This window comes from Gopherus evgoodei, chromosome 8 (genome assembly GCF_007399415.2).
Source record: "Gopherus evgoodei ecotype Sinaloan lineage chromosome 8, rGopEvg1_v1.p, whole genome shotgun sequence".
NCBI lineage: Eukaryota > Metazoa > Chordata > Testudines > Testudinidae > Gopherus > Gopherus evgoodei.
In genome coordinates, this window is record NC_044329.1 from 7,846,800 (window position 1) to 7,873,376 (window position 26,577).

Here is a 26,577-nt window from a genome sequence, read left to right on the forward strand (position 1 = left end):
TGCAAATTAAACTGGTTTATGTTTTAAGTCGGATATATCTGAAAAGTTCTCCCATAAGTCCCTCTATAAACTGAGCAAGGTAAAAGCCAGGAACTCTGTGTCCCTCCACAACAGAGTGCAAACTGGAACTTGGGAGTCCACAATTAGAGTGACCAGACAGCAAATATGAAAAATTGGGACAGGGTGTGTGTGGGGGGGTGTGTGTGGGTGTGGTGGGCAGGGGTGTAATAGAAGCCTATATAAGAAACCCAAAAATCAGGACTATCCCTATAAAATCAGGACATCTGGTCACCCTATCCACAATTCATAAGGAAGTCACTAACCTAGGCCAGCTGGCCGGGTTTTAACACTTTCATCTATCACCAGCATTCAGAAAAATTTGCTGTAAATATTATTGTGAAATATCACTTGCCTGTTGAGAGTACAGGCACACACTTCACTGGTGGGGAAAAAGGACTGACTCAACATAAAGAATGTTTTGCAAATGTACTGAGGTGCACATCTTCTCCTCTGGCAAAAATGAAGTTAAAAATTTGGTAGGGCAATACTGTAGCTAGTAGCATGCCAAGCTGGGAACAATAATCAACTCAAGTATTACCTGCAGGAGAATAAGCCCTAAACACAAAATACTTGCAGTTTTATTTGCTGTCTTTCTGCACCCCCATTGTTGTGGGTTTTTGTTTATTTTTAAATAATTAAAAACCTAAGTTTCAAAACAATGCAAGTGAGATTTCTGAAGGGCCGACTTGGATGCACACAAATTTGCCTGACCTGTTCAAATGTGCTCCACAGATGCCACAAAAATAAACGCATGGTCATTGCAGACCTGCTTGGTGCACCATTATGTGTCGAAGCCTGTTGGGAAGCAGCTCCAGTCCATTTCCCAACCATTTACTTCTAATGCCTGCAAGTCTCTTCAATGCCACAGGTTTTTGGTCCAAGTGTAATTTATATTTCACGAAATTTAAAAAAAAAAAAAAAAAAAAAAGTAGAAAACCCTCAAGCCTCATTTTAATGATTTCCTAACAGTTCATCCAAGTCATTCATCCATTCCTCTGAAGTCCTGTTTTTCAGCAAAGAGTCTATCAGGTCTGTGTCACCAGTCAAGCTCTGCAGTCCATTATTGCCTGATTGGCCACTGTAGGCAAAAGGCAGCTCCTGACTGGTTGTCCTCACAGAGTAACCTTGAGTACAGTGCAGATTGGCTCTATTGGGCAGTTGCTGATTTGGATTCTGGCCAAAAGCAGTCAGATCTGGAACGGCCTGGCTCATGCTAGGCAAAACTTGTTGCGAGGGTACCTGCTGTTGGGTAGGTGGGTTTGTCCTCTGCTGTGCACCTAAAGATGACAACAGCTGCCCAGAGACGGCAGAGTTCATGGAGGCCACTGATCTGCTGGTGCTTAGGCTGACCTGAGGCATCCCTGGAGCAAACTGCTGGCTGGCCATCTTTAGGTGAGTTTGCTGCATGTGGAAAGTGGAGCTAGCAGTAAATGACCCTAAGCCACCATTTCCTTGTGTCTGGTTATTCATATTAGGCATACCTTGGTGTTGCCAAGATGGATTTTGGGCGCCAATAGCTGCTGGCACTCTTGCCATCTGTGGCTTGGCTATGGTTGGATTCAGTGCCCCCTTATTGTGCTGCTGAGAAATGCTTGGGTTTCCCAGGGTGCTCTGCCCATACCCTGCAGGAACAGGAGTGCCCTGACCCAAGCTGGGCTGCCTTTGCATCTGTAGTTGTCCGTTGGCACTTTGATTTGCATGCTGTGAAATCATTTGGGTCATACCAGATGTCATGCTGTACAGCCCCCCTCGCTGAATGTTTTGCATACTAGTATACTGAGTCACACCTCGATCCTGCTGACTGGAGCCTGATTGGAGAGGAGGAACAGAGCTGTGTCCAGATCCAATCTGAATCATGTTCTGGGTCTGAGAAAACATCCGTGGACTGCTGGAGTTGGGCTGTCCTAAGTTACTTACCCCGGTCATGGCTGGAGACGACCCTGTAATACACAGAGATTATTTTCTACATTAAGTATTTCAGTTTATCCAGAGCCTGTCTAGACCTTTAGACGCTATTTCACATATATGTAATAGATGCCTTTAACATACATATACACACACAATATAAATGGAAAAGTTCTATATTACATCTTCTCCTGTATGATCAGTCTTGTGGTATATCAGTAAAGAAGTTTCCAACTGCTGCCTCGTAAGTAAGGCTGCGAGTTGGTCATGGATTTCGTGACCTTCTGTGACTTCCGCAGCGGCCGGTGCACCTGGCTCAGGGGCAGCTCAGGCAGCCCCTGCACCAGTCGCACTAGGTGCTGCTGGGGCAGTCTCAGACCATCGTGCCCCCATGCCCGCCGCCTAGCAGCTGCAGAGTTTGGGTGCGGGAGAAGGCAGGGGGTTGAGGCATGGGATGGGGTAAGCCAGGCTGAGCGGCACTTACCTAGGAGGCTCCCCAGAAATAGTGTCATCCCCCTTACCCAGCTGCTAGGCAGAGGCAGGACCAGGCAGCTCTGCATGCTGCCTCCACCCAAAAGCGCTGGCTTTGCAACTCCCGCTGGCCGGGAACTGTGGCCAATGGGAGCTGCGAGGACAGTGCCTGTAGGCGGAGGCAGCCACACCTCTGCCTAGCAGCTGAGTGAGGGAGATATCGCCACTTCCGGGGAGCCCCCCACGTAAGCACTGGCCAGAGCCCATCTCACACCCCATCCCATGCCCCAACTCCTTGCTCTTTCCACACCCAAACTCTGCTGCTGGAGGGGGGTGGGGGGATGCTAAGGCATGGAGCCAGGTAGGGAGTGTGCCAGGCCCCCCCAGCATCAGCTGGGGTCCAGGGCTGCGCTCTGCACCCCCCCTCCAAAGTTTTAGTCAGGGGTATATAGTAAAAGTCATGGATGGGTCACAGGCCATGAATTTGTGTTTACTGCCCGTGACCTGTCCATGATTTTTACTAAAAATACCTCTGACTAAAATGCAGTCTTAACCATAAATCAGTGCTCACTACTGATTAGCATGCACAGGTGAGATTATAACAGATCAGCAGCAATTTAAATGCCACTTCTTTTGGAGAAAGCAGAAACCAAGATCACAAGGGTCAGATTTTTAAAGGTGTTTAGGCTCCTAAAAATGCAAGATAGGTGTCTAGTTTTTAAAAGCACTTAGGAATCTAACGCTTATTGAAATCAATTGGAGTTATGCATCAAGACACGTTTGAAAATCCCACTAGGAGCCTATTTGCATCTTTAGGCTCCTAAAGATCTTTAAAAATCTGACTTCAGGTGCCTATTGCAGGGCTAATGAGATAAAGATCTAGGTCCTTCACATCAGAGTTCATGTCTGTGAAAGTGCTCTGAACTGGGAGAAGAGGGTCAACTTGCTGAAATATAGCATCAGGCTGAGAAGGAGGGCAGACTCTCCAACTTGTTCATCTAGAGTGGATGCAAATAATTTAACTCATTAGGGTATATGCCAGATCATCTCTTTTACTGATAATACATCTGCTTTATCTGTTTCAGTTTGAATGTTAGGACTTTCAAACCAGATAATGCATCTATTTTCAGTTGAGTACCTTTTGGATTTTCATATTGAAGCATTCACTATGCATCAACACACAAGACTGATATAAGCATGATGAATCACAGGAATAAGCAATATGCTCAGTAAACTACCAAGAGTGTGGCTCCTTTTTAACTCTACTTAAAAGCATTTATGCAGAACAGCTCCCTCTCCCCCACTTAGAGTCCAAATGATATAAAGAGACAAGGGGAATAAATAAGAAAGTGTACAGAAAATAATTCCTAGAAATAGTTCCAATGCATTTTTTGCAATGAGATATAAAAGGAGTCCCAAGTCCCTCTTTCAAACTTGTTAAACTGAGGCAGCCACTCTTACCAGAAAAGCTGAGGGTGAATGTTTCGAATTCAGGATAAGTGCAAACATTTGCTGGTTTGAATGGTAAGGCTTTCAAAGCATTAAACAAGTTATCAGGGAATATACCATAAAAGAGAAGTTCAGAAGTGGAGAAAGTCCATTTTTTGCCATGCTTATAGGCAAAGAGGAGGTACATATGCCTGGATGTAACAATGATAAAATAACTAGAGTTAACATGCCTATAGGATAGAACCAATGGTATTTTTAACTATGCGGTAACTCTTGCAAATTGTTACACACTCAGTATTTCTAACTGATCTATCACTGCATTTCTGGTGGTAGTGGTGGGGAGAAATAAGTACTGCAACACTCAGACTGAGGGACAATACTCACCACCTATCCTACATACCAATCTGTTATAGATGTAAAGCATTTCCTCTCTTATGACTGTATCAACTTACTTCTGTTAAGTATCTTGAGGAATTAATTGCCTGGCCATAGAAGCCACATTTCATATCACTGACTAATATGTTGCATGTTACCATCCATCAGCATTATTAATATAATGGTATCTTGTTTATATTTCCACATTAAGAAGTTGCCCTTCGATGGGGATATTGGAGGTGAATGGAGAGCAGAGCAGGAGGAGGAAGGAAATTAGCTATTTTTTGTAAGTTCTTTTACCTCCAGAGGAAGTGAGTGGACCAATACCTGCAGACTTAGTTATACTCAAAGCAGTTTCTTGCCCCAGTGCAGGTGAAGCCTCTTTTTGGTACAAAAAGATGGGTGGTTATTGGCTTCCAATGTTTTCACATCAATTATGCTATTCCACCTAACTGGTAATTACACCTTCTTGCTACCAGCATTAGTAAGCTAACAGATGTAGCGAATTCCACCCCTCAACCCCCATAAATAAATGCAGACCCGCACCCTAAAATGCAGAGGATCAGAGTTTACATTCCTCACTCAAATCAACAGGGATAAGAGTGGTGTGGACGCAAAACAGCAATGCTCTTTAGTGGGGAAAAAAGGTTCTTGTGTTTTTCTTATGCGGCCCTGGGATGAATATAGGGAGTGATGCCGTTCAGCTTCAGAAACAGCTGTAACCTTCATGTATTGGAGGCAAGGTAACTATAACTTGGGGTCTCCACAGGAAGAGGAAGGAGGAGAAAGTCACTAGATCTCCAAGGGCCCTTGGGAAAATGTAAAGACATTTAAAAATTTTCATACCATCCCTTATCCAAGCCTTACAGACTTATTCTTAGAGATGTATTAAAGAGTTGGATACTTAAGTTGTCATAAAAACATTCAATTAATGTATGTGGGACAGACAGTTTTGTTAAACAGCAACTGAAGTCAGAGTATATATCAAAATAATTTAAAGAGTACCAAAGAAGGTAACAAAAAATATTAACGAGTTATGAAGTCCAGGGACTTTGCTCCTTGGGAATAAACATAGGTGGTCTTCAATCTCTTTTCACCATTATTAATTCAAATCTCATGTTTGTTTACCTGTGAACTGTCCAACCTGCTGCTGGTAAGGGTTCTGTGCCTGATCTTGGTATTGAGGGGGTGGTCGGGTCAGGTGCCGCTGGAGCTGCTGCTCTTGTTGGTGCCGCTTTTCCTACGAAAGGTTCAATACAAGAGTTAAAAAAAAAAAAAAAAGAATCAATACTTAACTTCAAATGTGACTTCAAAGCTATCTATGCTTTGTTCAGAGGTCTGATAACTATGGGGGCTTTAATAGTGTTATATAGCCAACCCAGAAGAATACTCTCTTTTTACAGGGGTCAAATGCAGTAATTTTTATTTGAGAGAGAGAGGAAAGGACAGGAGGGCAGATTAGTGAACAGCGGTTGACAGACTTCTGATACACTCAGGGAAAAAAAAAAAAAGCACCAACTGAAAGCCAAGATGACTGAAACATGCATCAGAGGTTGATGCAATGCACATCTAAATGCTCTCAGATGCTAGGAAAACTGGAATGTCAGTCTTTCAAACACATTCCTATTCAGTAAATAGACCTGAAGAGCTTTGTGTAAACTCAACCTCCCCACCCCCACCTACAAAAGTTGGTCCAATAAAAGATATTACCTCACCCAACCTGCCTCTCTAATATTCAGTAAATAGCTATTTTCAGTAACATTTCTGAAGACACTACAGGGAAAAAATGCACTTTTACACAACATCCCCCACCATCAATACATCTCATTTTAAAGGGGCCCCGCAAAACAGAAAAGTGAATTTTCTTATTTTTATTATGCATCAAGAAGACTGAAAGGTTGTTTTAAAAGATTTCTCCAGCCTCTGCCTATCCCAGTTTTCCTAAAAGACCATGAAACATACTAGTTCTCTAGCTATGATAGAGAACCCATACCAGTGACGTTAACTCAGCTGAAGGAAAGCTCTCCATTAAAGAGTCAGCAATCTTGCCTCTTTAATTTGGTGGAGAAAGCTCCCAAGCCATCTAACAAATCCACCAGCAAAAGCAGGGAACCAACAGTTGACATTCGGGGGAAGTTGGTGGGAGGGAGGAATGAAAGGTATTAAAAAAGTCTTTTCAGGCTCTCTTTGAAGATCATAAACCCAAAGGGGCACTGACACAGTCAGAGGCACATTTGAGAGTAAGCACCGCTGGTCCTTCTTCTGGGGATTGGTCTTGAATGGCCAGGGAATTCTGGGAGACAGTCTCTAGGAGAGAATGATGTAAATTGTAGTCCCAGATCCTGCAACTGCCAGGCTATACTAAAAAGCTACCCCTGGCTCCGAAGATGAGAGCCGGAGTGAGGCAGAGGAGAAGCCTACAGGAAAGGAAGAAAAAGGACTCACATCAAGAAGCAAGCATTTGAAGGAAAGGTTTTCAGAGCAATACAGTAAGGGTATAGGGCTGAGGCCTGTAGTTGGGCTGTATAAGTGGGAGCATTGTCAGCAGATGGAGGGACGTGATCATTCCCCTCTATTCGGCATTGGTGAGGCCTCATCTGGAGTACTGTGCCCAGTCGTGTGTCCCATACTACAAGGAGGATGTGGAAGAATTAGGAGGAGTCCAGCGGAGGACAACAAAAGTAATTAGGGGGCTGGAGCACATTACTTATGAGGAGAGGCTGAGGGAACCGGGATTATTTAGTCTGCAGAAGAGAAGAATGAGAGGGGATTTGATAGCTGCTTTCAACTACCTGAAAGGGGGTTCCAAAGAGGATGGATCTAGACTGTGCTCAGTGGTACCAGATGACAGAACAAGGAGTAATGGTCTCAAGTTACAGTGGGGGAGGCTTAAGCTGGATATTAGGAAAAGCTTTTTCACCAGGAGGGTGGTGAAGCACTGGAATAGGTTACCTAAGGAGGTGGTGGAATCTCCTTTCTTAGAGGTTTTTAAAGTCAGGCTTGACAAAGCCCTGGCTGGGGTGATTTAGTTGGGGGATTGGTCCTGCTTTGAGCAGGGGGTTGGACTATATGACCTCCTGAGGTCCCTTCCAACCCTGATATTCTATGATTCTATATATGCTTATTTAGGGGCCAGACTGCCTAGAGGGAGAAAAACTCTTCAAGCTGTGTGCCAATGTGGGAATACAGCACCAATATTAAGGGCAGTAGAGAGTTTACAGCTGCTCTAAGTTGATGGGAGAGAGCTCTACCGTTGGCTTAACTACTTCCATATTAGGAGAGATGAAAAAGACTAGGACTTCTCAGCCTGGAAAAGAGATGACTAAGAGGGGATATGATATAGGTCTATAAAATTCTGAATGGTATGGAGAAAGTGAATATGGAGTGTTATTTACCCCTTCACACAACATCAGAACCAGAGGTCACCCAAAGAAATTAATAGGCAGCAGGTTTAACACAAAAGAACTACTTCATACAACACAGTCAACCTGGGGACCTCATTCCAGGCGATGTTGTGAACATAAACTACAACTGCTCTCAAAAAAGAATTAAATAAGTTCATAGAGAATAACTATCAATGGATGCAATTTCATACTCTGGGTGTCCTATGCCTACACTGGCCAAGGCTGGGAGTGGACAACAGGAGACAGATAACTCAATAATTACGCTGTTCTTTTCATTCCCTTTGAAACATGTGTCATTGGCCACAATCAGAAGACAGGATATTGGGCTAGATGGACCATTGATCTGATCCAGTTATGGCAGTTCTTACCTGTTCTGCTAGGAGTTGTTGCTGCCTCTGCCCTATTAGGAACTGCTGCTTCTGTTGCTCCATCAGCAAATGCTTTTGTTGCTGCTTCTGCTGGTCCAGTAACATCTGGTGTTGCTTCATTACCACTGCTTGCTGCTGATTGCTGAGATAGGCTGTGTTGTTATGGTTACCTGCCATGGAAATACTGGAAGGCTGAGCACTGACACCAGGGCCTGGGACAGAAACAGGAACACGAGGAACACTGGGAGAAGGGTTTTGATCCTGCAGAATATAAATAACATCAGTTATAGGAGTGACTTGGGTACTAATGAATCTACAAGTGCTATATGAACATATTCAGGTCAGCAAGATCATCACTCATGACAAATGATTACATAACTAGAGAACGGCAAAGTGTTTTTATTACTCTCTCTCTTACAGGACACACATAATATAAAAATATCCCTAAGAAAACAGACACTTGGCAAGCTATATCCATTTTTGTGTTTTCACACAGTCAATTAATAAAATTCAGTGTAAAAATTGAGTGTAAAACAAATCTAGCAAAATATTTTTAATTCTCAATAAAGAAAGCTTCAGATTAACGCATGACAATGCCAGATTAACTGCCTGGGAAACAAAAAGAAACACAAGGTGGCCAAGGAAAAATGTGTATCAAGGGCCATATATGAATAAAATGAATAGAGGACTATCTGGAGCTACACAACATTCATGGAAGGAGACTGCAGTGTCAATTTTATTTACAACACTTCCCCCATACCTCATGCACATGAAATGGCCCTATGTATGCTTCTACACAGCTAGGAGCACACTGCCAGATATTAATAGGAAGGTGTAGGGGGGGAAAAAAAAATTCCACAAATCACCCCTCTGACATCCTGCTACCATCCTGGTAGTGGACTAACTATTAATCTTCATTCAATCCTCTAGAACTTCAGCGCTGTTTTCAAAAGCATGTTGTAAGCCATTAAGTATAATATGCATCTGTGCTCTCAAAACCCTTTTTTGAAATGAAGAAACATTTTGAGTTGTACCCCCATTACGGTTATTTGGGAAATTTATTATAGGCAGAGATTAATTCAATTTAATAAGCTACCAGGAACTATAGCATGTGATTAAGCAATACAAGATACCAATTCTGCAAGAGTTTATACATTATTAGTTCCACTGAATTCTACAGCACTATTCATGTAAGTATTTGCATTCTCCGCTAAGCCCCTGATCCTGCAGATAGCCTTTCAAGTATAATCCTCTCTCTACCATAGGCTTTTGCTTCCTTGATTAGGCTTCATACATCTTATTCATTCAACATTAATTACTCGCAGCATACCACAACTAGGGTGAAGTACACAAACTTTTTACATTTACTTGGGTGGCAGCATTTCAAATGAAGACTGCATTAAGCAAATTTGAGATACATTCTGTTTGAATGTGAAATTATACCTAGTAGATACCAACACAAATATCACAGCAATCCTGCTTCTTTCAGTTTATGATTGTACAGGTGAGCCTCATCTTATGCACATTTAACATGCGTGAATTCAGCTTTGCGCGCTCAGCAAAAACAAAAGTGAGAAAAACAACAATTTTAATACTGTACCTGTAGTGCGGGTGATTCCGCCCATTACACTCAATGTTATTTTGACTATATGCGATTTTCGCTTTACGCACTGACAGCGGAACATAACCCCAGCATAAGACTCACCTGTATAACTGAATTATTGTTAACCAGATAAAACTATTTGGGGTGGGTGGGGGAGTTAAAAACCAAAACATAGTCCAAAAGCATGATTTTTAGTGTCCTGAATCATTAGACGGTCTCTAGAAGAGCTGACAAAAAAAATTAAAAAAAAAAACCAACACAAAAACACAGACTAACAATACAGAGAAGTTTGGGTCTTTAGTTTAGCATCCAATATTTACTGTTGTATTTTCGCCACGTAGCTGAAAACTGCAGTGTGAAACTCTGCTCTTTTAGGAGTAAGAGACTTGAATGAACATAAGTGCTACCTACAAAATAGCAACAATATCAGAGAAGACAAATACTAGGTCTGCTTTGACAGTTTTACAGGTAACCACATCAAAGTCTTATTTGCAGTTCCTATGGTTACCTTCAGACATCTTGCAACCCCAGCTGTAATCTTGATCATATATTTTTCACACTTTTTTTTTTAAATTAAAAGTGTCAGATACTGGGGTGTGGGGCCAGCTCCTCTACTCCCAAGTTAATCAGATACTGTGAACCAAAAGTAATTGATATTGCACTGTATAAGGGCTGGTCTACACAAACTTGCAGCAAATTAACTAGATCTGTTTTAATTAACATCTTTTGTTATTTCAATGCACGCTGATGTGTGGAACTGCCTCGAGTTAGCAAACATGAAAAAAAAACAGCTGTTGAGGTGTTACTTCCCCCTCATTTTATCAGTGCTGTGTTGAAAGTGACTTCCAAAAGGAAAAACACTGGAACGATGCCTTCTTTGCTTTTCATGAACTATAAGGTAGCTCTAATTTACAAAAAAAATTCTGCTTGGTCTTTACCTTAGAATAGGGGTGTGCAAACTTTTTGGCCCGAGGGCCACATCTGGGTATAGAAATTGTGTAGTGAGCCATGAATGCTCATGAAATTGGGGTGTGGGAGGGGGTGAGGGCTCTGGCTGGGGGTGCAGGCTTCAGGGTGGGGCCAGAAATTAGGAGTTCAGGGTATGGGAGGGGGCTCTGGGCTGGGACTGAAGGGTTCAGAGGATGGGATAAAGGCTGGGGCAAGGGGTTGAGGTGGGGGGTGGCGGCGGCGGCTCAGAGCAGCGCTTACCTCAAGTGGCTCCTGAAAGCAGTGGCATGTCCTTTCTCCAGCTCCTACGCAGAGCGCAGCCAGGTGGCTCTGCTGTGCACTGACCCATCCGCAGGCACTGCCTCCACAGCTCCCAGCATGGGAGCCAGAGGGGGGAAAATACTGCTGCCTCCAGGAGCTGTGCGGAGCCCAAGACCCCACTTCCTAGCAGGAATTCGAGGGCCGGATCCAAACAGCCGGCTGGTCGAATCTGGCCCACAGACTGTAGTTTGCCCACTCCTGCCTTAGAAGCATCAAATCATTCTTTCCTGTTTTTTGATTGAGGTAATCTTGAAGAACCATATTACTGGAATAAGAGCTCTAAAAGCCTTTAGCTGGAGGGACAGGCTTACAGTTTTTAAAAAGATCTTTTCTCTCAACTGTTCCACAAGCATGTGTGTTCCAGGTATTAAACACTACAGTTTTAAATATTCTGACAAGTCACCCTTAATTGCACAGATTTATATTTGTGATACCATTTGTTTATTTGTATCCTATTAGTTCTACAGTCTTCCAGGATTAACAGAGTAGACAAGACATGAATTTTTTTAACATAAAACAAGCACTACAAGCCTTTTGGGGAAAAAAGCATTAGTACACCGTAAAGCAAAAGAGGACTAACTAATTTTTTTCATTTGTAGGTCACCTTTTATTCTGCATACTGTACTCCTGGAGGAATTCTGCACCAAAAAATTAAAAATTCTGTGCACAATATTTTAAAATTCTGCTATTTTATTTGTCAAAACACTATATAATCATGGCAGTTTCAGTTATTTTGGTAACTTATTTCAAAATATCTGTCAGCAATTATGTCTGTAACAACACAGACACAAATTCCCCCAGGATTAGAGAGTTAAAGAAACCCCCTAAAACAACCCAGTTCCTGGTTCTTCCCCCTCCCTCAGTCAGACACCGTCAGATACCTGCACCCCCTCCCTTCCCAGAGCCCAGCCACTGGACACCCCCCTACCCGAGACACTCATACCCCTTCACACCAGAGCCCAGGGATTTAGAGGTAGAAACAGCATGATGCTGGGTCCCAGGCTTGTATGGTGTTTCCTACATGGTGCAGCCTTTCTGCAGCTGCTGGAAATCCTCCAGCTCCTCCTCCCACAGCAACATCATCTATTTGAGAGCTGGGTGCTCTGCTGGGTCCAGCAACCCCTAGTGGCAACCAGCAGCTCTGCAGCCCATATTTGCAAGGGAAAAAGGAAATTCTGTGCACAATATTAATTCAGTGCAAATTCTGCATTGCACATTGGCACAGAATTCTCCCAAGAGTAAAACTGCCTCATGTAGACAAATATTACCACTGTCAATTTCCACTGGGGGCTGGGGGGAAATAAATCTCAGCTGTTGAAGAGGTTTGTAAGATAAACAATCCTTAGATTTCACTTAAAACACAGTCCATTTGTTCTCCCAATGGCCCCCAACTGCTCATATGAGCCACAACACCCTCAGAAGTAAACAGACCTAAGGTCTTCAAACAAGTCACCCAAGAAGAGGAGACATTGATTAAAAAGAAAAGTAAAGTTTCTTTGAGAATTATTTTTAAGTTTTAAACAAGAAATTTTAGATAAATGTTTACAAAGTTTTCAAGTATCTTTACAGATAGCGACTTTTATATTAAGGAATTTGGTTCCCACATGCTGTATTAAGTTGGAAATATTTTTTACCGGCCTAGTTATTAGTATTAACTATTAGACACTATACTCAATGAAAATTTGTTTATTTCTAGATGGTTTTTCCTTGGTCATGTCTTGGTTTTGCTTGCTTTAGAATGGAAAATTAGGATATTCAGTAAACTGTATTTCCAAATAATTGCAACTAATAATTGGATTTAGTCCTACCCACCCAGCACTCCAAGATCTGTTACTTCACAATGGTAACGGTCCTGAACATTTACCTGGCTGTGTGGTACTAGAGGTCTGTAGGCAATATTTCCAGACTTCTGCTTCATCAGGAACATCCCATTTTGTTCTTCACTCATCTGAGGCAGTGGCGGTTGCTGGCGCTGCTGAAGATATGCCAACATAGGTGGCTTGTTCTGGCCAGGTACTGTAACTCCTTGCTCACACTCTGCTTTGTAATGGGAAAGGGGTTTTGTGTTGCCATAATCTAGCATGGAGCCTTGGTTATTTACAGGGTTCTGGTTCAGGCTGTTTGACTGATGACTCAACATATTCACATGGTAATTGCCTCCATTCCTGGGAGAACTCTTATTTGTCATACTAGGAATTACGAGTTTCTGGTTACTGAAGTCCTGTTGGTAAACTGAAGGACTGGTGGGATTGTCCATTGTGTAGGGGACACCCAGTGGACTATGAGAAGGTCCAGACTGCTGCCAGCTGGACAGCTGACTGGTTTGATGGACTTGTGAAGCCTGCTGCTGGTTCTGCAACATCTGGTCTCTCTTCTGCTTAGCAGCCATCTGTTGAAGTTGGTGAGCAGAGGACATTTCTTTGGCATTTCCTGTGCCCTGTCCAGATAATAATACATTGGGTAGAGGCCTCTGCACATTTTGAGACTGGTTTGATGCCTGCATCATAGACTGGTTAGGATTTTCAGTCACTGGCTGACTGGAAGACTGGAACATAGTCTGAGAGCCCCCAACTGCTGGAGAAGCAGCACTAACAGGTACAGAGGAGGCTCCAATGAATGTTGGACCTGAAGAAGTGGATCTGACTTGTGGAGACCCCATCTGCTGTTCCTGTTCAAAGGCTGCTGGGGAAAATTCAGTCTTTATGTTAATGTCTTGTGGCAATGGAGTTTGTGCAGCTGAATTTGAAGAATCTGCATCCTTCTTCTCCTCAAAGTCTTCATTAAATAGATCCTTCATGTCTTCATCGGGCACTGATCTATTAAGTTCATCAATGAGCTCCTTCCATTCCTGCTCATTAAGATTAAGATCAGGCATCAAGTTGTTCTGAGATATAGAACCACCTGCTCCAGCAATCATACAAGGAAGGTCATCCACAGGCTCTTGCTTGAGCTCTTTGTTCAAACCCAAAGGAAATGAGTCATCAGCATCACTACGCCCATTCAGCTGAAGGTTAGAATCTGGAAGACACTTTTTACTGATGCTGTCCAGTCCTACTGAATGTTTTCCATTGAGCTGTAAGGTATCTCCACCGGAAGATTTCTTGTCAAGTTGATGAAGTGGGGATAAAGGAGGTATACCATTGGAGGAGCCACTTACCCCACCAAGACCATCCTCACGACGTAATTTCTTGGACACAGAAAACATATCCCCATACCCATTCTGTTGATCTCCATTCTGAGGGGAAGCAGCGCTATCAAGTTTTCTTTTCACCGTCTCATGGAGCTGCTGGAAGAAAAAAGCCATTTTAAATGTTTTATACATTTCACTACAATATGACCATCATCTCCTATCATATCAACAGCTAGTCCAGCTCTTTCTATCCTCAAACATCCAAAGGCTAAAGTTTCTACTATAATGGCACACTGCATAATGAGTGAATGTTTCTGAACCAACGGATTTTACTCAGCACTTCAGGATATGCTGAACACAACTACTCTTGAACACAAGAGCAGCTTACAAAAATGGAAGACAAGTCTTTCCTCTGCCATGAGCAAGCTCTTTTGGAAGCCATCTCCCTATGGAAATCTTCTGCTCAAGAAAGATTAAGCTTTTAAAATTGTCTGAAATCATAACTTCCTGCTTTGAATGGAAGCAAAAAAAGCTAAAGAATCTAAAACCTACAGACAGAGGGGAAAAAAGTGTATAGAAATTATTGAACCTTTCCCTCTTCAGAAATCTAACATATTGACGTAAGGTTTTTTTTGCAGGTTTTTTTGTTTTTTGAATGAGATGTTATATAGATAACTTTAAGAGATAAGTATTTGGGGTGAGAGAAGGTCTGCTATGCTATAAGCCATTTATATAGTGGTCTCATTTATATGCCAAGGTAAATAGATCAATGTAAATTCTTTGTACACAAATCATTGTTTTGTGCAAACATTAACCCCTCTATAAATACTTTATGATTCACGCTTATCTAAAAGCGATTCAAAGCACACTGATCAGTGTTCCTATGTCACATTGGGATGAATTTGAGTGACATTTTCTTCCCCAAGTATTTAATTGCCTAGCATACATACTACCACCATGGACAAATCAAACAGCTTACTGCTAACCCTATACAGTTAGCTTGCCTCACCAGACTGTACATGCAGGTTCTCTGATTTCATAGTGCCATCTAGAAGCAGTAGAGGGAACAGCATCAGATCTAGTCAGTCATGTCATTACAAAAGCTTGGGATCCTCCATTCTTATCTCCTCTGACAGCACTCAATCTATAACTTGCTACCAGTGATGCTAAACAAGGCTTGAAGCGTGAACAGGAATCTTTCCCAGCAAACGTCAGAAACAAAGCTTAATTTAAAAAGATAAACGCCATCTACATTGGGATATTATATGCAAACGCCTAGTGTGTAAACACTGCAACAGCAGAGTGCTGTGTGTTTGGAGCAGGGTGGCTTCTGCTATCACCTCCTCATCTGGGATGCCAAGGACCCCTACACACTGCCTTAAGTAAGGATGGCTGCAGAATCCTCACAAGATGCATCAGCCGTACAACAGCTCTCTGATATGGTAGAAAAAAGCCTGTCTTTTTTTAAAAAATACACTAAATGGAGCCTCCCTACCCAGTCCTCTCTTCCATGTTCTTGAATGGGATAAGCCCAGATAAAGAGGAGGGAAACCTCAGTCTCGCACCACTCAAGCAGAGTCAGTAAAAATAGATTGGGGGGGGGGGGAACGGACATATACACTGATTTAGGGATAGCAGCTTTAGTTAATATATCAAAATGGTAGCAAAGTATCAATTGATTTTAGGAGGGAACATTGATTATTTTGATGTCTGCATGGATAGGGTGTGCTATAGTTTAATTTGAAGCACAGAATTCAACTAGCAGGAGACCAGGATCTTCCAGCCCTAGCCTGGGAATGGTTGGAAGAGGTATCTGACCACTGGGAGACTAGGCACAAATGGGTAAGGCTGGAGGATGAACATGAGATACTGGTGTATTTTGGCTTGAAGAGTAGGCTTACAGCTTAGGCTAGGAAGTGTTGGGTAAATTTTTCAAGCCTTGGCTATAAAGAATAATAAAACCCACACATTTGATAAAAATCTGGATTTGTTTTTTGTTAGAAAATGTTGCTGGCTCTGCATTAATTTTCTTTTTTGTAATTAATTGACCAAGCAGCACAGTACAGATGCAATATTCGCCTTTCAGCATGTTTCCTATTGTTTAGTCAGTTTCTCAACTGGGATAATTGAAGCACAAGGTAGTTGAGTAACTTGCCCACAGTCACATAGTGAGTCAATGGCTCAGATCAAAAATAGGATCCTCCTTTGCTTTAAACCATTAGACAACACTCCCTCAATACTCACATGCAGGTAGCTTCAGAAAGAGCTGAAACCCAAAAGCGGTGATTGAACTTTTAATACTGAATATATTCTTCCCACAGTTGGAGCAAATTCTTATGTTAAGAACATATACCTTACATCTTTCTTAGTATCTCCTCAAACTTTAGAAACTTCCCATTCATTTGAAAGAACACGTGTGTTAAAATGATTTTGTTAGTGCTCAGATATCTGACCACAAATAGTAACAATTTCATCATGGAGACAGTCCAAAAAAAAACAACAAAAAAACAAACAACACAAACCACTTTATCACCTCAAGCTGTACTTGCATCTTCGCTCCAAAGTGGAGTGAATTCAAAAACAAAAACTTACCTTTCATAAAATTACTAAGAGTGTGTATGTGAGGTAAGTTGATTTAAGAACTGATTAAGATACACCTTGCTTAGCCTCATCGAAGTCAGAGGACATTCTAAAGACATCTGGGCCTGTATGCAGCATCCTGTACAGATGCTGCAGAAAAAATTGCCTACATATTTGTTATTGTTGACATCAACGCACAAAGTTTAAGCCTAAGAGAGATCTGTTAGCAAAACACTGGGTTTGGGCTTATATACAAGCTATTACTGACTTCACCTTCTTCCTGGTTTATTTTTTACTTCTAAAAAAGCCAAGAGTGCATTTGGATATGTGGATTTCCCCAATGGCAAGACATAGCTACAAAAGTTTCCAACAGCCAAAATCCTTTTTTCCTGTATGTCAATATTTGTGCCTTTGAAGATTAAAAGTAGTAATGGAACTCAAGGTCCTCCCAATTCGTAAAGTTGGGTAGTTGCCTTGCAGATTACTCACCTTTGTTTTGTGGGGTATCCCTTTCTGAAGAGAAGACTAAACAAAATTTTCCACATATCAGTTCTTGGCTTCTGCTGAGTAGAAAAATGATATGTTTGCCAAATCAAAGTACAGTGACAAGACCTATACTTCTTGGGTGCAGTTCCAAGTACAGCCAGTTCACAAAATCCTGGCAGCTGTGAGTTATGAGTCAGTCAGTCAGTCAAACTCCATGAACAATCAGCAGCCCAATCAAAGAGATCTTGAAGCAAGAAAATCCTGTTCTATTATGATGAAAGCCCAAAAGGAAGAGAAACACTGTTTGCTGGTGTGTAAGGAAAGCTGTTTAGACTGTTTAGGTATGTTGGCCATTGTCATCATGTTAAGTGCAGTGGCCTTTTGGCATGCTGCTCTTGCTAGTTGTTCATAGGACAAATCATTTAATCCAGTGACCCCTAAACTGAGGCACACCTCCCTATAGAGGAACAGAGGAATATATTTTGGGGGGCACAGGGGGGTGGGGGAGAAGACAGGCAGCAGGGCCTGGCCAGCCCCCACAGGGAGTGGGGAGGGAGTGCCACCCAGCTCTGGCCCCAGCCACAGTTCCACTCCCAAGCCAGTTCTGCCCTCACTCTTCCTCCTCCCCCAGCTCCACCTTCAGCCCAAGCGCCTCTGCTGAGCCAACTGTGTTGTAACACAGGGGGTGTATGGACAGATTCCATTACTGGTAAGTCGGGGGGTGGGGGGAAAACACACAACAGGAAAAGTTTGGAAACCACTGATTTAAACAATTTGAGCCAGTGTTTTCCCATTCACATGAGATCAGCGTTGGATTTCCAAGTCTGATTTCTCTCCCTCCCAAAGCTGGAAGCATTGAAGCAGCATCATATTCAGGGCCTTAGTGAAAGAAGAGTCAAAATACTGTGCTGCAGACCTTTAAATTGACTTAGGGCTTACCTACAGTGGCATTTTTGTACCACTGCAAGCAAGTCACCTTATACACTAGTGTGCTGCATCTATATTAGGAGTTTGCACCAATGCAGCAACCTCACTGCCAAAAGGACAAGCATGGACAAGGCTTTAACCCATCAGGTTAGCTTCAATGAAGCAAAGCTCATCAAGCCCTCCTTACTAGGCAAGTAGACTACCAGGATATAATGCCTTCAGGGGAATAGTGATCATAAACTAATGGAGAAATCTAATAAGGAGAACTAGGAGGGCCTCAGGAGTCCAGAAGTGGGAAGAGCTGGAAACCCAGCCATTACACATCCATCTGCAGAGATCAAATCTTTAAAACAGCATTACTTATGGTGAGGAGAAAAAAGATTCTCTTCGGGCTTTAACTATTTCACATGCTATTGTTGGAAGTATCACATCAGGTTATTTAGCAAAAAGATTTAAGAAAAATACTCCTCTTTCTTCAGTTTACCTTGCACATTTGATAGTATTTTCCATATATACTCAGTTTCCTGTTTGTCCATGTCTCTTACAGCAACAGGGAAAAAGCATTTTTTAAAATAGAAAAATATGTTATTGCAAAAGTCACAAAAATTAGCAGAGACCTAGTGTAGTACCTGACTTAATCATTATTTGAAACTGTTCAGATTTCAAATTGGCATCCCTTACGTAGATCAGCTTTACATCAACATTACTAAGTTGGAGACTAGAAATAAAGTGTGGCTCTCACATTTAACAGTAATTTCAAAATAGTAGTGATAGTCTCCTTATCTAACTATAATAGATATTAAAGGGACAGTCAAATCCTATTTTTGAAAATTCTGTACTTTGTTATACTATCTTGAGCATTATAAGTTGAAGGGTAATACAAATTTGGTTTTTTGATGTTTATTTTGTGTATCTGCTATGCACATAGTCAGCAATCCCAAAAGTTGAACTGATCTAGAAAATATAACACAATGTAGTTTTCTCCAAAATCAAAGTTAGTAATAAACACTGATTTCTTAGGGCATGCTTATCTCCCTGTGCCAAACCATGATTAGGAGCAACTGATGGCAAATATTTTTAGAAGTATTATTATTTCAGTACTGCCTACAAGCTCCAGCTGAGATCAGTCTCACTGTGCTAGGCCTTGCACAAACATAGAAGACAGTCCCTGTCTGCCTGGACAATGGCTGAATCTCACTCAAGAGCTAACCTTGTGAGGTGGAAATAGATGCACTATGTGAGGTCATGATCTGGGAGTAAATACAGAGTATTTTAAATGATTTTCTTATTAATACTATACATTAGGAATTTCTCTACTTTTCATAAATAGCTTTTATAACTATGTTCTGCTTCTTTCAAGAAAAGCTTTTTATTACCAAATCTGTTCCCATACCCTAGAATGCTCACCAGGCTGTCAGAGAACCACAACAATGGACTAATTTTAATTTGACTTTTACTTTCATTCCAAAAAATGTGCGCGTTTGGGAGGCAGCTTAGCTTGGGAGGCAACTGACAGACAAACAGCTACAGATGTGCATGTATAAAAATGTAAAAGCAGCAAAGTGTCCTGTGGCACCTTATAGACTAACAGACGTTTTGGAGCATGAGCTTTCGTGGGTGAATACCCACTTCGTCAGATGCATGCATCTGCAGATGCTTTGCATGCATGCAAAGTGGGTATTCACCCACGAAAGCTCATGCTCCAAAACGTCTGTTAGTCTATAAGGTGCCACAGGACACTTTGCTGCTTTTACAGATCCAGACTAACACAGCTACCCCTCTGATATAAAAATGTAAGCACCTGTATTATTCACAATAGGCAGCTTCTGCTACAGGAACTGTTCTGCTGAATCAAAACTGCTGCTTTAAGCAGCAATGCTAGGTTCTCCACCTAAGTTGAACTTCAGCAGTACTGATCACTCCTAGTTCTTTACAGTTTAGGAAACACCACTGCAGGCCTTAGCAATCCAATAAAAAAAGTGTTTTAAGCACATTGCAACAACTTGTGCGAAGAAAAAGCAGACAAAAAAACCTGCTTGAGTTGTTTGGCAACAAACTATCAGACTTGTCAGCAGATGATGGCAATGGTGTAATTATGGTGAGACGACACTACATTTACGAATAATTTTGCAATACTCTACTATATTTTGCTATTTTGGGGCCGAAAAGTAGTTAAACCATTTCTGACATCCACACACAGCTAATGCCTCCTCCTCCTCCCGTTGTCCCCTACGCCTCCCCCGCCCCAAAAAAGGTTTCAAATAAGTTAAATTGCAACACTAGGAACCTTTGCAAGTCCAATCCAAACAATACTTCATTTATTTTCTGCTACTACTCTAGATCTTAAAGTCAGGACACAAGTATAGTTTTCCCCACTTTCTTTTACTTTGTGTCATTCATCTTTTACTTCTGGACAACCCACTGCCATAAGAGCAGGTAAAATGTACTTTGTTGTGGGCAGAAAAACAACCCCAAAAAACAGACTGTCGTTATTTGCAGGAAAACAATCGCTTGGTTTGTCAAATAGAATTTCAGCAATGTAAAGCAAGTTTTTCTTTTTTTAAAATAAAGGTTTTAATATTTAAATTTAAGCAAGGGATAGAAAGATTTGATGTCCATTATAACAGGAGTTAAAGGGGTTTTTTTTACACGTTTAAGCAAGATTTATTTCATTCTTTTGTGGTAAAAACTGTCTGAATTCTGTTTATTTATATATACACATTATATTAACTGACTGTTCTGGGGCTTGTTGTTTGTAGTAGTATGGGGGAATCTGTCCCTCTTGAAGAACTTAAGGTTTTTGCAGGTGAGAGTGGGATAAAAATGCAAGAAATAATGCAGGAGCGGGTACTGCAGGGCAGGACCAGAGTGGGATTAAAAAAATTATCCCACGCAGGCTCTAATCTAGGACACCTTTATTTCACTGGGCTTAAACAGAGCAGAGAGGTAATTTTCAGTGTAACATCTCTTCACATCAGACCCAACTAACTGCTCAGCTCCTAAAGACTAATATTGTGTGCTCTTAAGATTTAAGAAGAATCTTTCCCCATTACAGACAATCAAACTGAGCTTTCCTGGCCACTGTAGAAATATCATTCTAGGTTTTGAGGCAAGACTAGAAAAAGTGAATCATCTATACAACAGCTGTTCACTGATGAAAGCAAGTCATAAGAAATGTGTAAGCAGATCTGTTTAGTGCTGGTTGGTCTCCTGGCTAGGAGAGCACAACATGAAATAAGCAGTGGAGATGAAAATCCAAATCTTTGAATTCTTCCAAATCCTGTATCAGAAAGAGACTTCCTAATAGTGAGCTTTTGCGTCCATGTTAAGAGTCTTTCTAGGGAAATGGAAGGACCCCCGCCCACACACTATGGACATTTACAAGGAAGTTTACCTTAAAGCACTGGAAGAAACTGAAAGCAGCAGTTCTAGACTGGAAATTAGGAAAAGAAGAAGAGGTGTGCTATATGACCTTTAAGTCTTTCTTTTCTAATGTAAATGTTTCTGAAACACAAGATTAACATGAGGGATACCCAGTTATCCAAATACTAACACTTGCCTTCATAAGGCAGAAAATAGTTAAGACTGAAATGGAAATCTGACATTTCTATATAAAGGACATTTTAAAACCTTAAAAATAGCCTCACATTAAAAGAGGAAACTAAGCATTGTTTCCCGTTTTTTTTTTAAACTGGAGGACAAGCTTAGGTAGCACACACCCTCAACTAAAAGTATTTCTGTGTCACAGCATATTCATCCTGGCAAACACACGGAGAATTAAAGTGACCCACACTTCTGTTTATGCCCCAAGACTGTCTTGTTTCGGGGTCTAAAACAAAGAAATAACTATCAGACAAAGCACTTGATTTCTAACATCCCATGTGGGGATCACCACCACATAAAATGCCAAAAAAGAAATGAAGGTGCTCCCCTTGCACTATTCTGAACTGCTATTGAGTACACACAGCACCTTGGAATTCACAAGCAACTAAATACAGTTGTTTAGCATCTGATAACCTATAATGAAAGGACATTTCTGTACAGCTTGGCAGCTCACCTGCATTTTTATTACAAGTGGCTTAAAAAATAAAAACGAACATCAGTGTTCCATTAGCTTTAAATGAAAGTAGCACTATACAGAGCAAAGCCTTCTAGAAAATGTTTTATATGGATCTCTTTCAAAAAAGTTCCATGTAACTCAACAGCAGCATTTGCTGGTGTATTACCTGGTTAATGGCTTACCTAACATTATTTTGAAAGGAAGATATTTTAAAACAAAATAATTTTGTTGTGAAAACACAGGTTTAGTGAACATTTCAGACAATACTCCACCCCCTCCCACCACAGTATGCTCAGTTTTGATATTTGTTACCTGACTGTTGGTGGTGAAACATCAGGATCTGGGTTAAAGTAGTACAGACTACAAAGAACTGAAATAAGCAACATACAAAGAGGGATTTTTTTTTAGTTGAATTACCAAGTGATCCGACTTTATAACCGAGAAACAAGATGAAGCAGCAGCAGCAATTTATCTTAGTCATGTATACTAGGAAAGAAGCAACAGGTCAGCACAAGGAAGAGTCATTCATACACTAAAGGCCTCCTCTGTTGTGTAAATCAACAGTTGGAGGCAGCTTCCTGTACAAGAAGGGCTTCCCTAGATGCACAGTGCACTTCAAAACCACACTGTTCTTGGGGAATTTAGATTCCTCATTATAATGCAAGCTAATAAGACGAAATCCACGTACAGAGCAACTTAAAATAAATGCCAGCAGTGATTCAAGACATTTTTTCAGAGGTTCAGTATGAAAAAGAGTGCTTACAGTCTAAGCAAGTGGATTCAGCGTGTTAATCTATATTATCTAATGAACTGAACGAGCCACAAGTGTGAATCCCCAAGATCCAGATGCAAAGCAAGCAGAAGCCTTAATTTTATGATCAACAAAACAGGCATTTAAATCCTGGGTTCCACCACAAATCTTCATTCAAAATCCAGCCTGCTAAGCAAAGTCTCTCTGAAGTGATATTAGATATTCTCATTAGGAAAGTACAAATTGTTCCTTCTTTCAAGGATTTTTCTCCTCTTCTATTGTGTGAAGTTTTTGATTCAATCATAAGGATTTTTTTCTTCAGAAGGGGACAAGAATCCAAAGGACTCATCAGAAAGACATGCGTCCCACCACTCAAGAGATAAGAAATGATTCACTCAAGTGATACTTGTCGTTCACATTACAGCCATGAAAAATGCAAGTTTGTAATCATAGTCATACTACAGGCTAATTCATTGTGACTGATTCTTCTTGTCTTATGTAGTCATATATTCCCGTACACAGTGAACATAAAATGCTACCATTGGTGCGACCAGACATTTCTGATTTAATAGTATTTTACATCCTTTTTTCACTTGGATAAGTGTAAAAAAGTGGCGAATCATGCCCTCTTTTTCCATCTAGATTTGATCAGTGCTCAGGAAACCAAACTACACTGCATTCCACAACTTCAGTGTGGGCTGCATAACACAAAAGGTAGTTAGTTAATTTGTTTAAAATAAATAATTAAATAAAAGCATCAAGCATCTCACGGACACGTCCAACATGCCAGATTTTACCCTGGAGAATTCACTTCCAAATCCCAAAGGCAAGTTAAAGACAAATTTGTGACTACTACTTTTGGCTGTAACTTGAATCAAGTATCTATAAATGGGTCCTAGTGAATATTCCTCCAAGACAGTTACCTTACATAAAACTGTGATGTTAAAATATGCATATAGCTGGAAAGGTGCTCGATTAATGGCAAGAGGCATCTTGAAAGGGGCTCAGGATAATAGTTTTATGATGGACTTTGGGATACAGTTTAGAAACTTTACTTTTCTATGAAGACAGTGGGTCACTTTTTAAAATGTGTTCTTCTACACTGCATTTCCCTGCTCCTTAGCCATATCATACAGACCACTTTAAAGAGCCAAGAACAAACTAAATACCTATACTGATGCACATAAAACATTATTTACAGGACATATTCACAACCAGTAGTGCTAGTGAGAAGAAAGCTTATCCTTTTGAAAATCAAGCATTTTTAAATGGGTGGCGAGTGATCAGTGTATTGGTCAATTAGCTCACATTCAGCAGAAAAAGTGGCAAATCATCAGCTGCCTTTCTAGCACCATTTCATTTAGTTGTTTGCACTGTGGTGTAGTATTAATGGATGTTATTATTCTGAAAAGCAGAAAACGTCTAGTTTGTAAGAACTGTCTTTACCAACCAACTAGAACCACTGACTAATGCCTGACAGCTTCGATCTCCCTTCTTGTTCATTTCCAAACAAACAGAATTATGTAAACAGTCACAGAACAAGTACTACCCGGTTGCTCCTGCAGAGACGACTGAGAGTCAGGTTTGTCAGAACATAAATAGCCAGGCTACATGGAGCACAATTCTAAGCCGCTAAAACTTCTGTGATTGTTCTAAATGGAAGTTACCCCTGTCCCTTCCATATCCGTTGCTGGCCGCTTCTGCATGTGTAATCAAGGCAGGAGAATGGCAGTCGCTCCGTTTTCGTATGGACTGCACAGGGACCTAACAATGTAACCCTCCCTCCTGCCAGCATGGGCCATGATTCCAACTCTAGAAGGGCTGGAGGGCTCCTCTCCTGCACCAGCCTGGACGGGGAAGTAGCTGTGCCAGCTGGGCACTGTCTCACCCGCCACGACCTCGGGGCCCACTCGGGAACAAGCTGCTCCTTACCGCTATCAGGGTACTGCTGCGGCCGTGCTGCTCGCTGCTCGCGGCGTCAGTGTCGAGGCCGTTGGCTCCAGTCCTGTCGGCGTTGCCCGCAACCACAGCAGGAGGAGGAGGAGGGGCAGGCGGCGGCGGCGCCGGGGGAGGCTGGCGGTGTTTCCCGGCCCGCTTGGCCTTGGCCTGCAGGCAGCGCTGGTGCAAAGCGAAGGTTTGTTGGCGCTCCAGCTCCAGGCGCTCTGGGGACACGGCCTGGTAGCGGGACTCGCAGGCGCTGTGGTGCCGCCGGCACAGCTCTATGCGCCGGCGGAGCCGCTCCATCACCGCGCTGTGCCGCGGCACCACGAACTCCGCCATGGGGCAGGGGGGCAGCACCATGGGCCGGGGAGGCCGCCGCCGTTCACCGGCTCCTCACGCCGACCCCACCATGGCCAGGACCCCGACAAGGGAGAGACCGGGGTTCACCTCGGACCCTACCCAGGCAGCCCTCAGGCCTCGCCCCCTCCCACCCGGGTTCCCTCAGGCCTCGCCCACCCCCCACTTCCTTCTCTCTCGGGTCCGGCCCGACTCCGTTCCCCGCAGCCTACTTCCTCCTTCGGCCCGCTGCCGCTCCCTCCACCCCAGTGCTGCCCGGCCGGAGCCCGCTCCGCTTCCCCTCAGGCGCGGCGGCCGCCTCGCTCAGGCCCAAACCCCCGACTCCCCATTGTTAGCTACGCGGCCGCCATCTTGAATTTGCTTTTCCCCTTAAGAGCCGAGTTCAGAATAAATAGGCGGAGCTTCCTGGGTGGTGTCTGACGTCACATACACGTAAGTGCCGTCGCGGGGAGACGGACAATTTCTCAAGCCCAGCGGATTGGTGGAGCGGGGAGAAGAACGGGTGTGGCCTAATGACGATGCTGTGGGCGGTGACCCTAACCGTATTTAAAAGGCATCGAGGAGGAAGAGGCGGGGGTGGTTTGGAAGCGGCGAATGAGAACTGCGGGCAGGGGTTAGGTGTGATTGACAAGTTAGAACATCCTTCTCCAGCCAGTAGAGGGCGCGGGAAGCCAGCAGGGCGCGTTATCCCCCCCCCCGTCCTGCTAGAGGTCTGATGAATGACGAATTAAAGAACAGAAGTAGTAGAAAGCAGCAAAGAGTCCTAGGGCACCTTATAGTCTAAACGCAGTATTGGAGCATAAGCTTTCAGGCACAAATACCCCCACATGCCATTGATGAAGTAGGTATTCACCCGCTCCTAGAAGCTTATGCTCCCACTACTTCTGGTACTCTATAAAATGCCCCAGGACCCTTTGTTGCTTTTTACAGATCCAAAGTAACTTGGTCACCCCTCTGATACTAGACATTATGCAAGGCGCCAGAAGTAGGTGGTTTGCAGAAAAGAGCCTGTCACCATAACCAGGGCTTTTGAGACTATACATTTTATAGGGACAGTCCCAATTTTGGGGTCTTTTTCTTATATAGGTCCCACCCATCCTGATTTTTCACACTTGCTGTCTACTCGCCCCAGCTAGATGAAAAGTAAGAGGGGTACTGTAACATACTCAGACTTTTATAAAGCATTTGTCTTGGTATTACAGCATTTTTTTTAAAAACAAACTAGAATATAAAATTAACCTGGTATGCATTATATAGATTAAAAACTGGCTAATAAGTGTCACTACATAACTGTAAACAGAAACTCAGGCCCAAGCAGGTGTAGTTTTGAGTAGGGTCCTATAGGGCCTAGTTCTTGGCCCTCTGATTAATCAGAGCTCCAGAACAAAACAAAATCACTGGTAAAGTTGGGATATGAAAAGTGTTAAGGAGTAGTAAGAAA

General features: G+C 42.4%; 1 protein-coding gene across 2 annotated transcripts; it reads right to left on the bottom strand.

Moving 5' to 3' along the window:
* Positions 1-224: 224 nt before the first annotated feature.
* MAML1 (mastermind like transcriptional coactivator 1) lies at positions 225-25,273 on the bottom strand. Of its 2 annotated transcripts, none has more exons than XM_030572190.1 (5): positions 24,771-25,273; positions 12,769-14,187; positions 8,033-8,293; positions 5,389-5,500; positions 225-2,000 (listed from the first exon to the last, which is right to left on the bottom strand). In XM_030572190.1, exons 1-5 carry the CDS (start codon positions 25,137-25,139, stop codon positions 1,012-1,014), a joined length of 3,150 nt encoding a protein of 1,049 aa, XP_030428050.1. In that variant the 5' UTR covers positions 25,140-25,273; the 3' UTR covers positions 225-1,011. The 2 variants fall into 2 exon arrangements, with proteins under 2 accessions (XP_030428050.1, XP_030428049.1); XM_030572189.1 differs by having other exon boundaries at positions 12,769-14,190.
* Between the last annotated feature and the right edge of the window lie 1,304 nt (positions 25,274-26,577).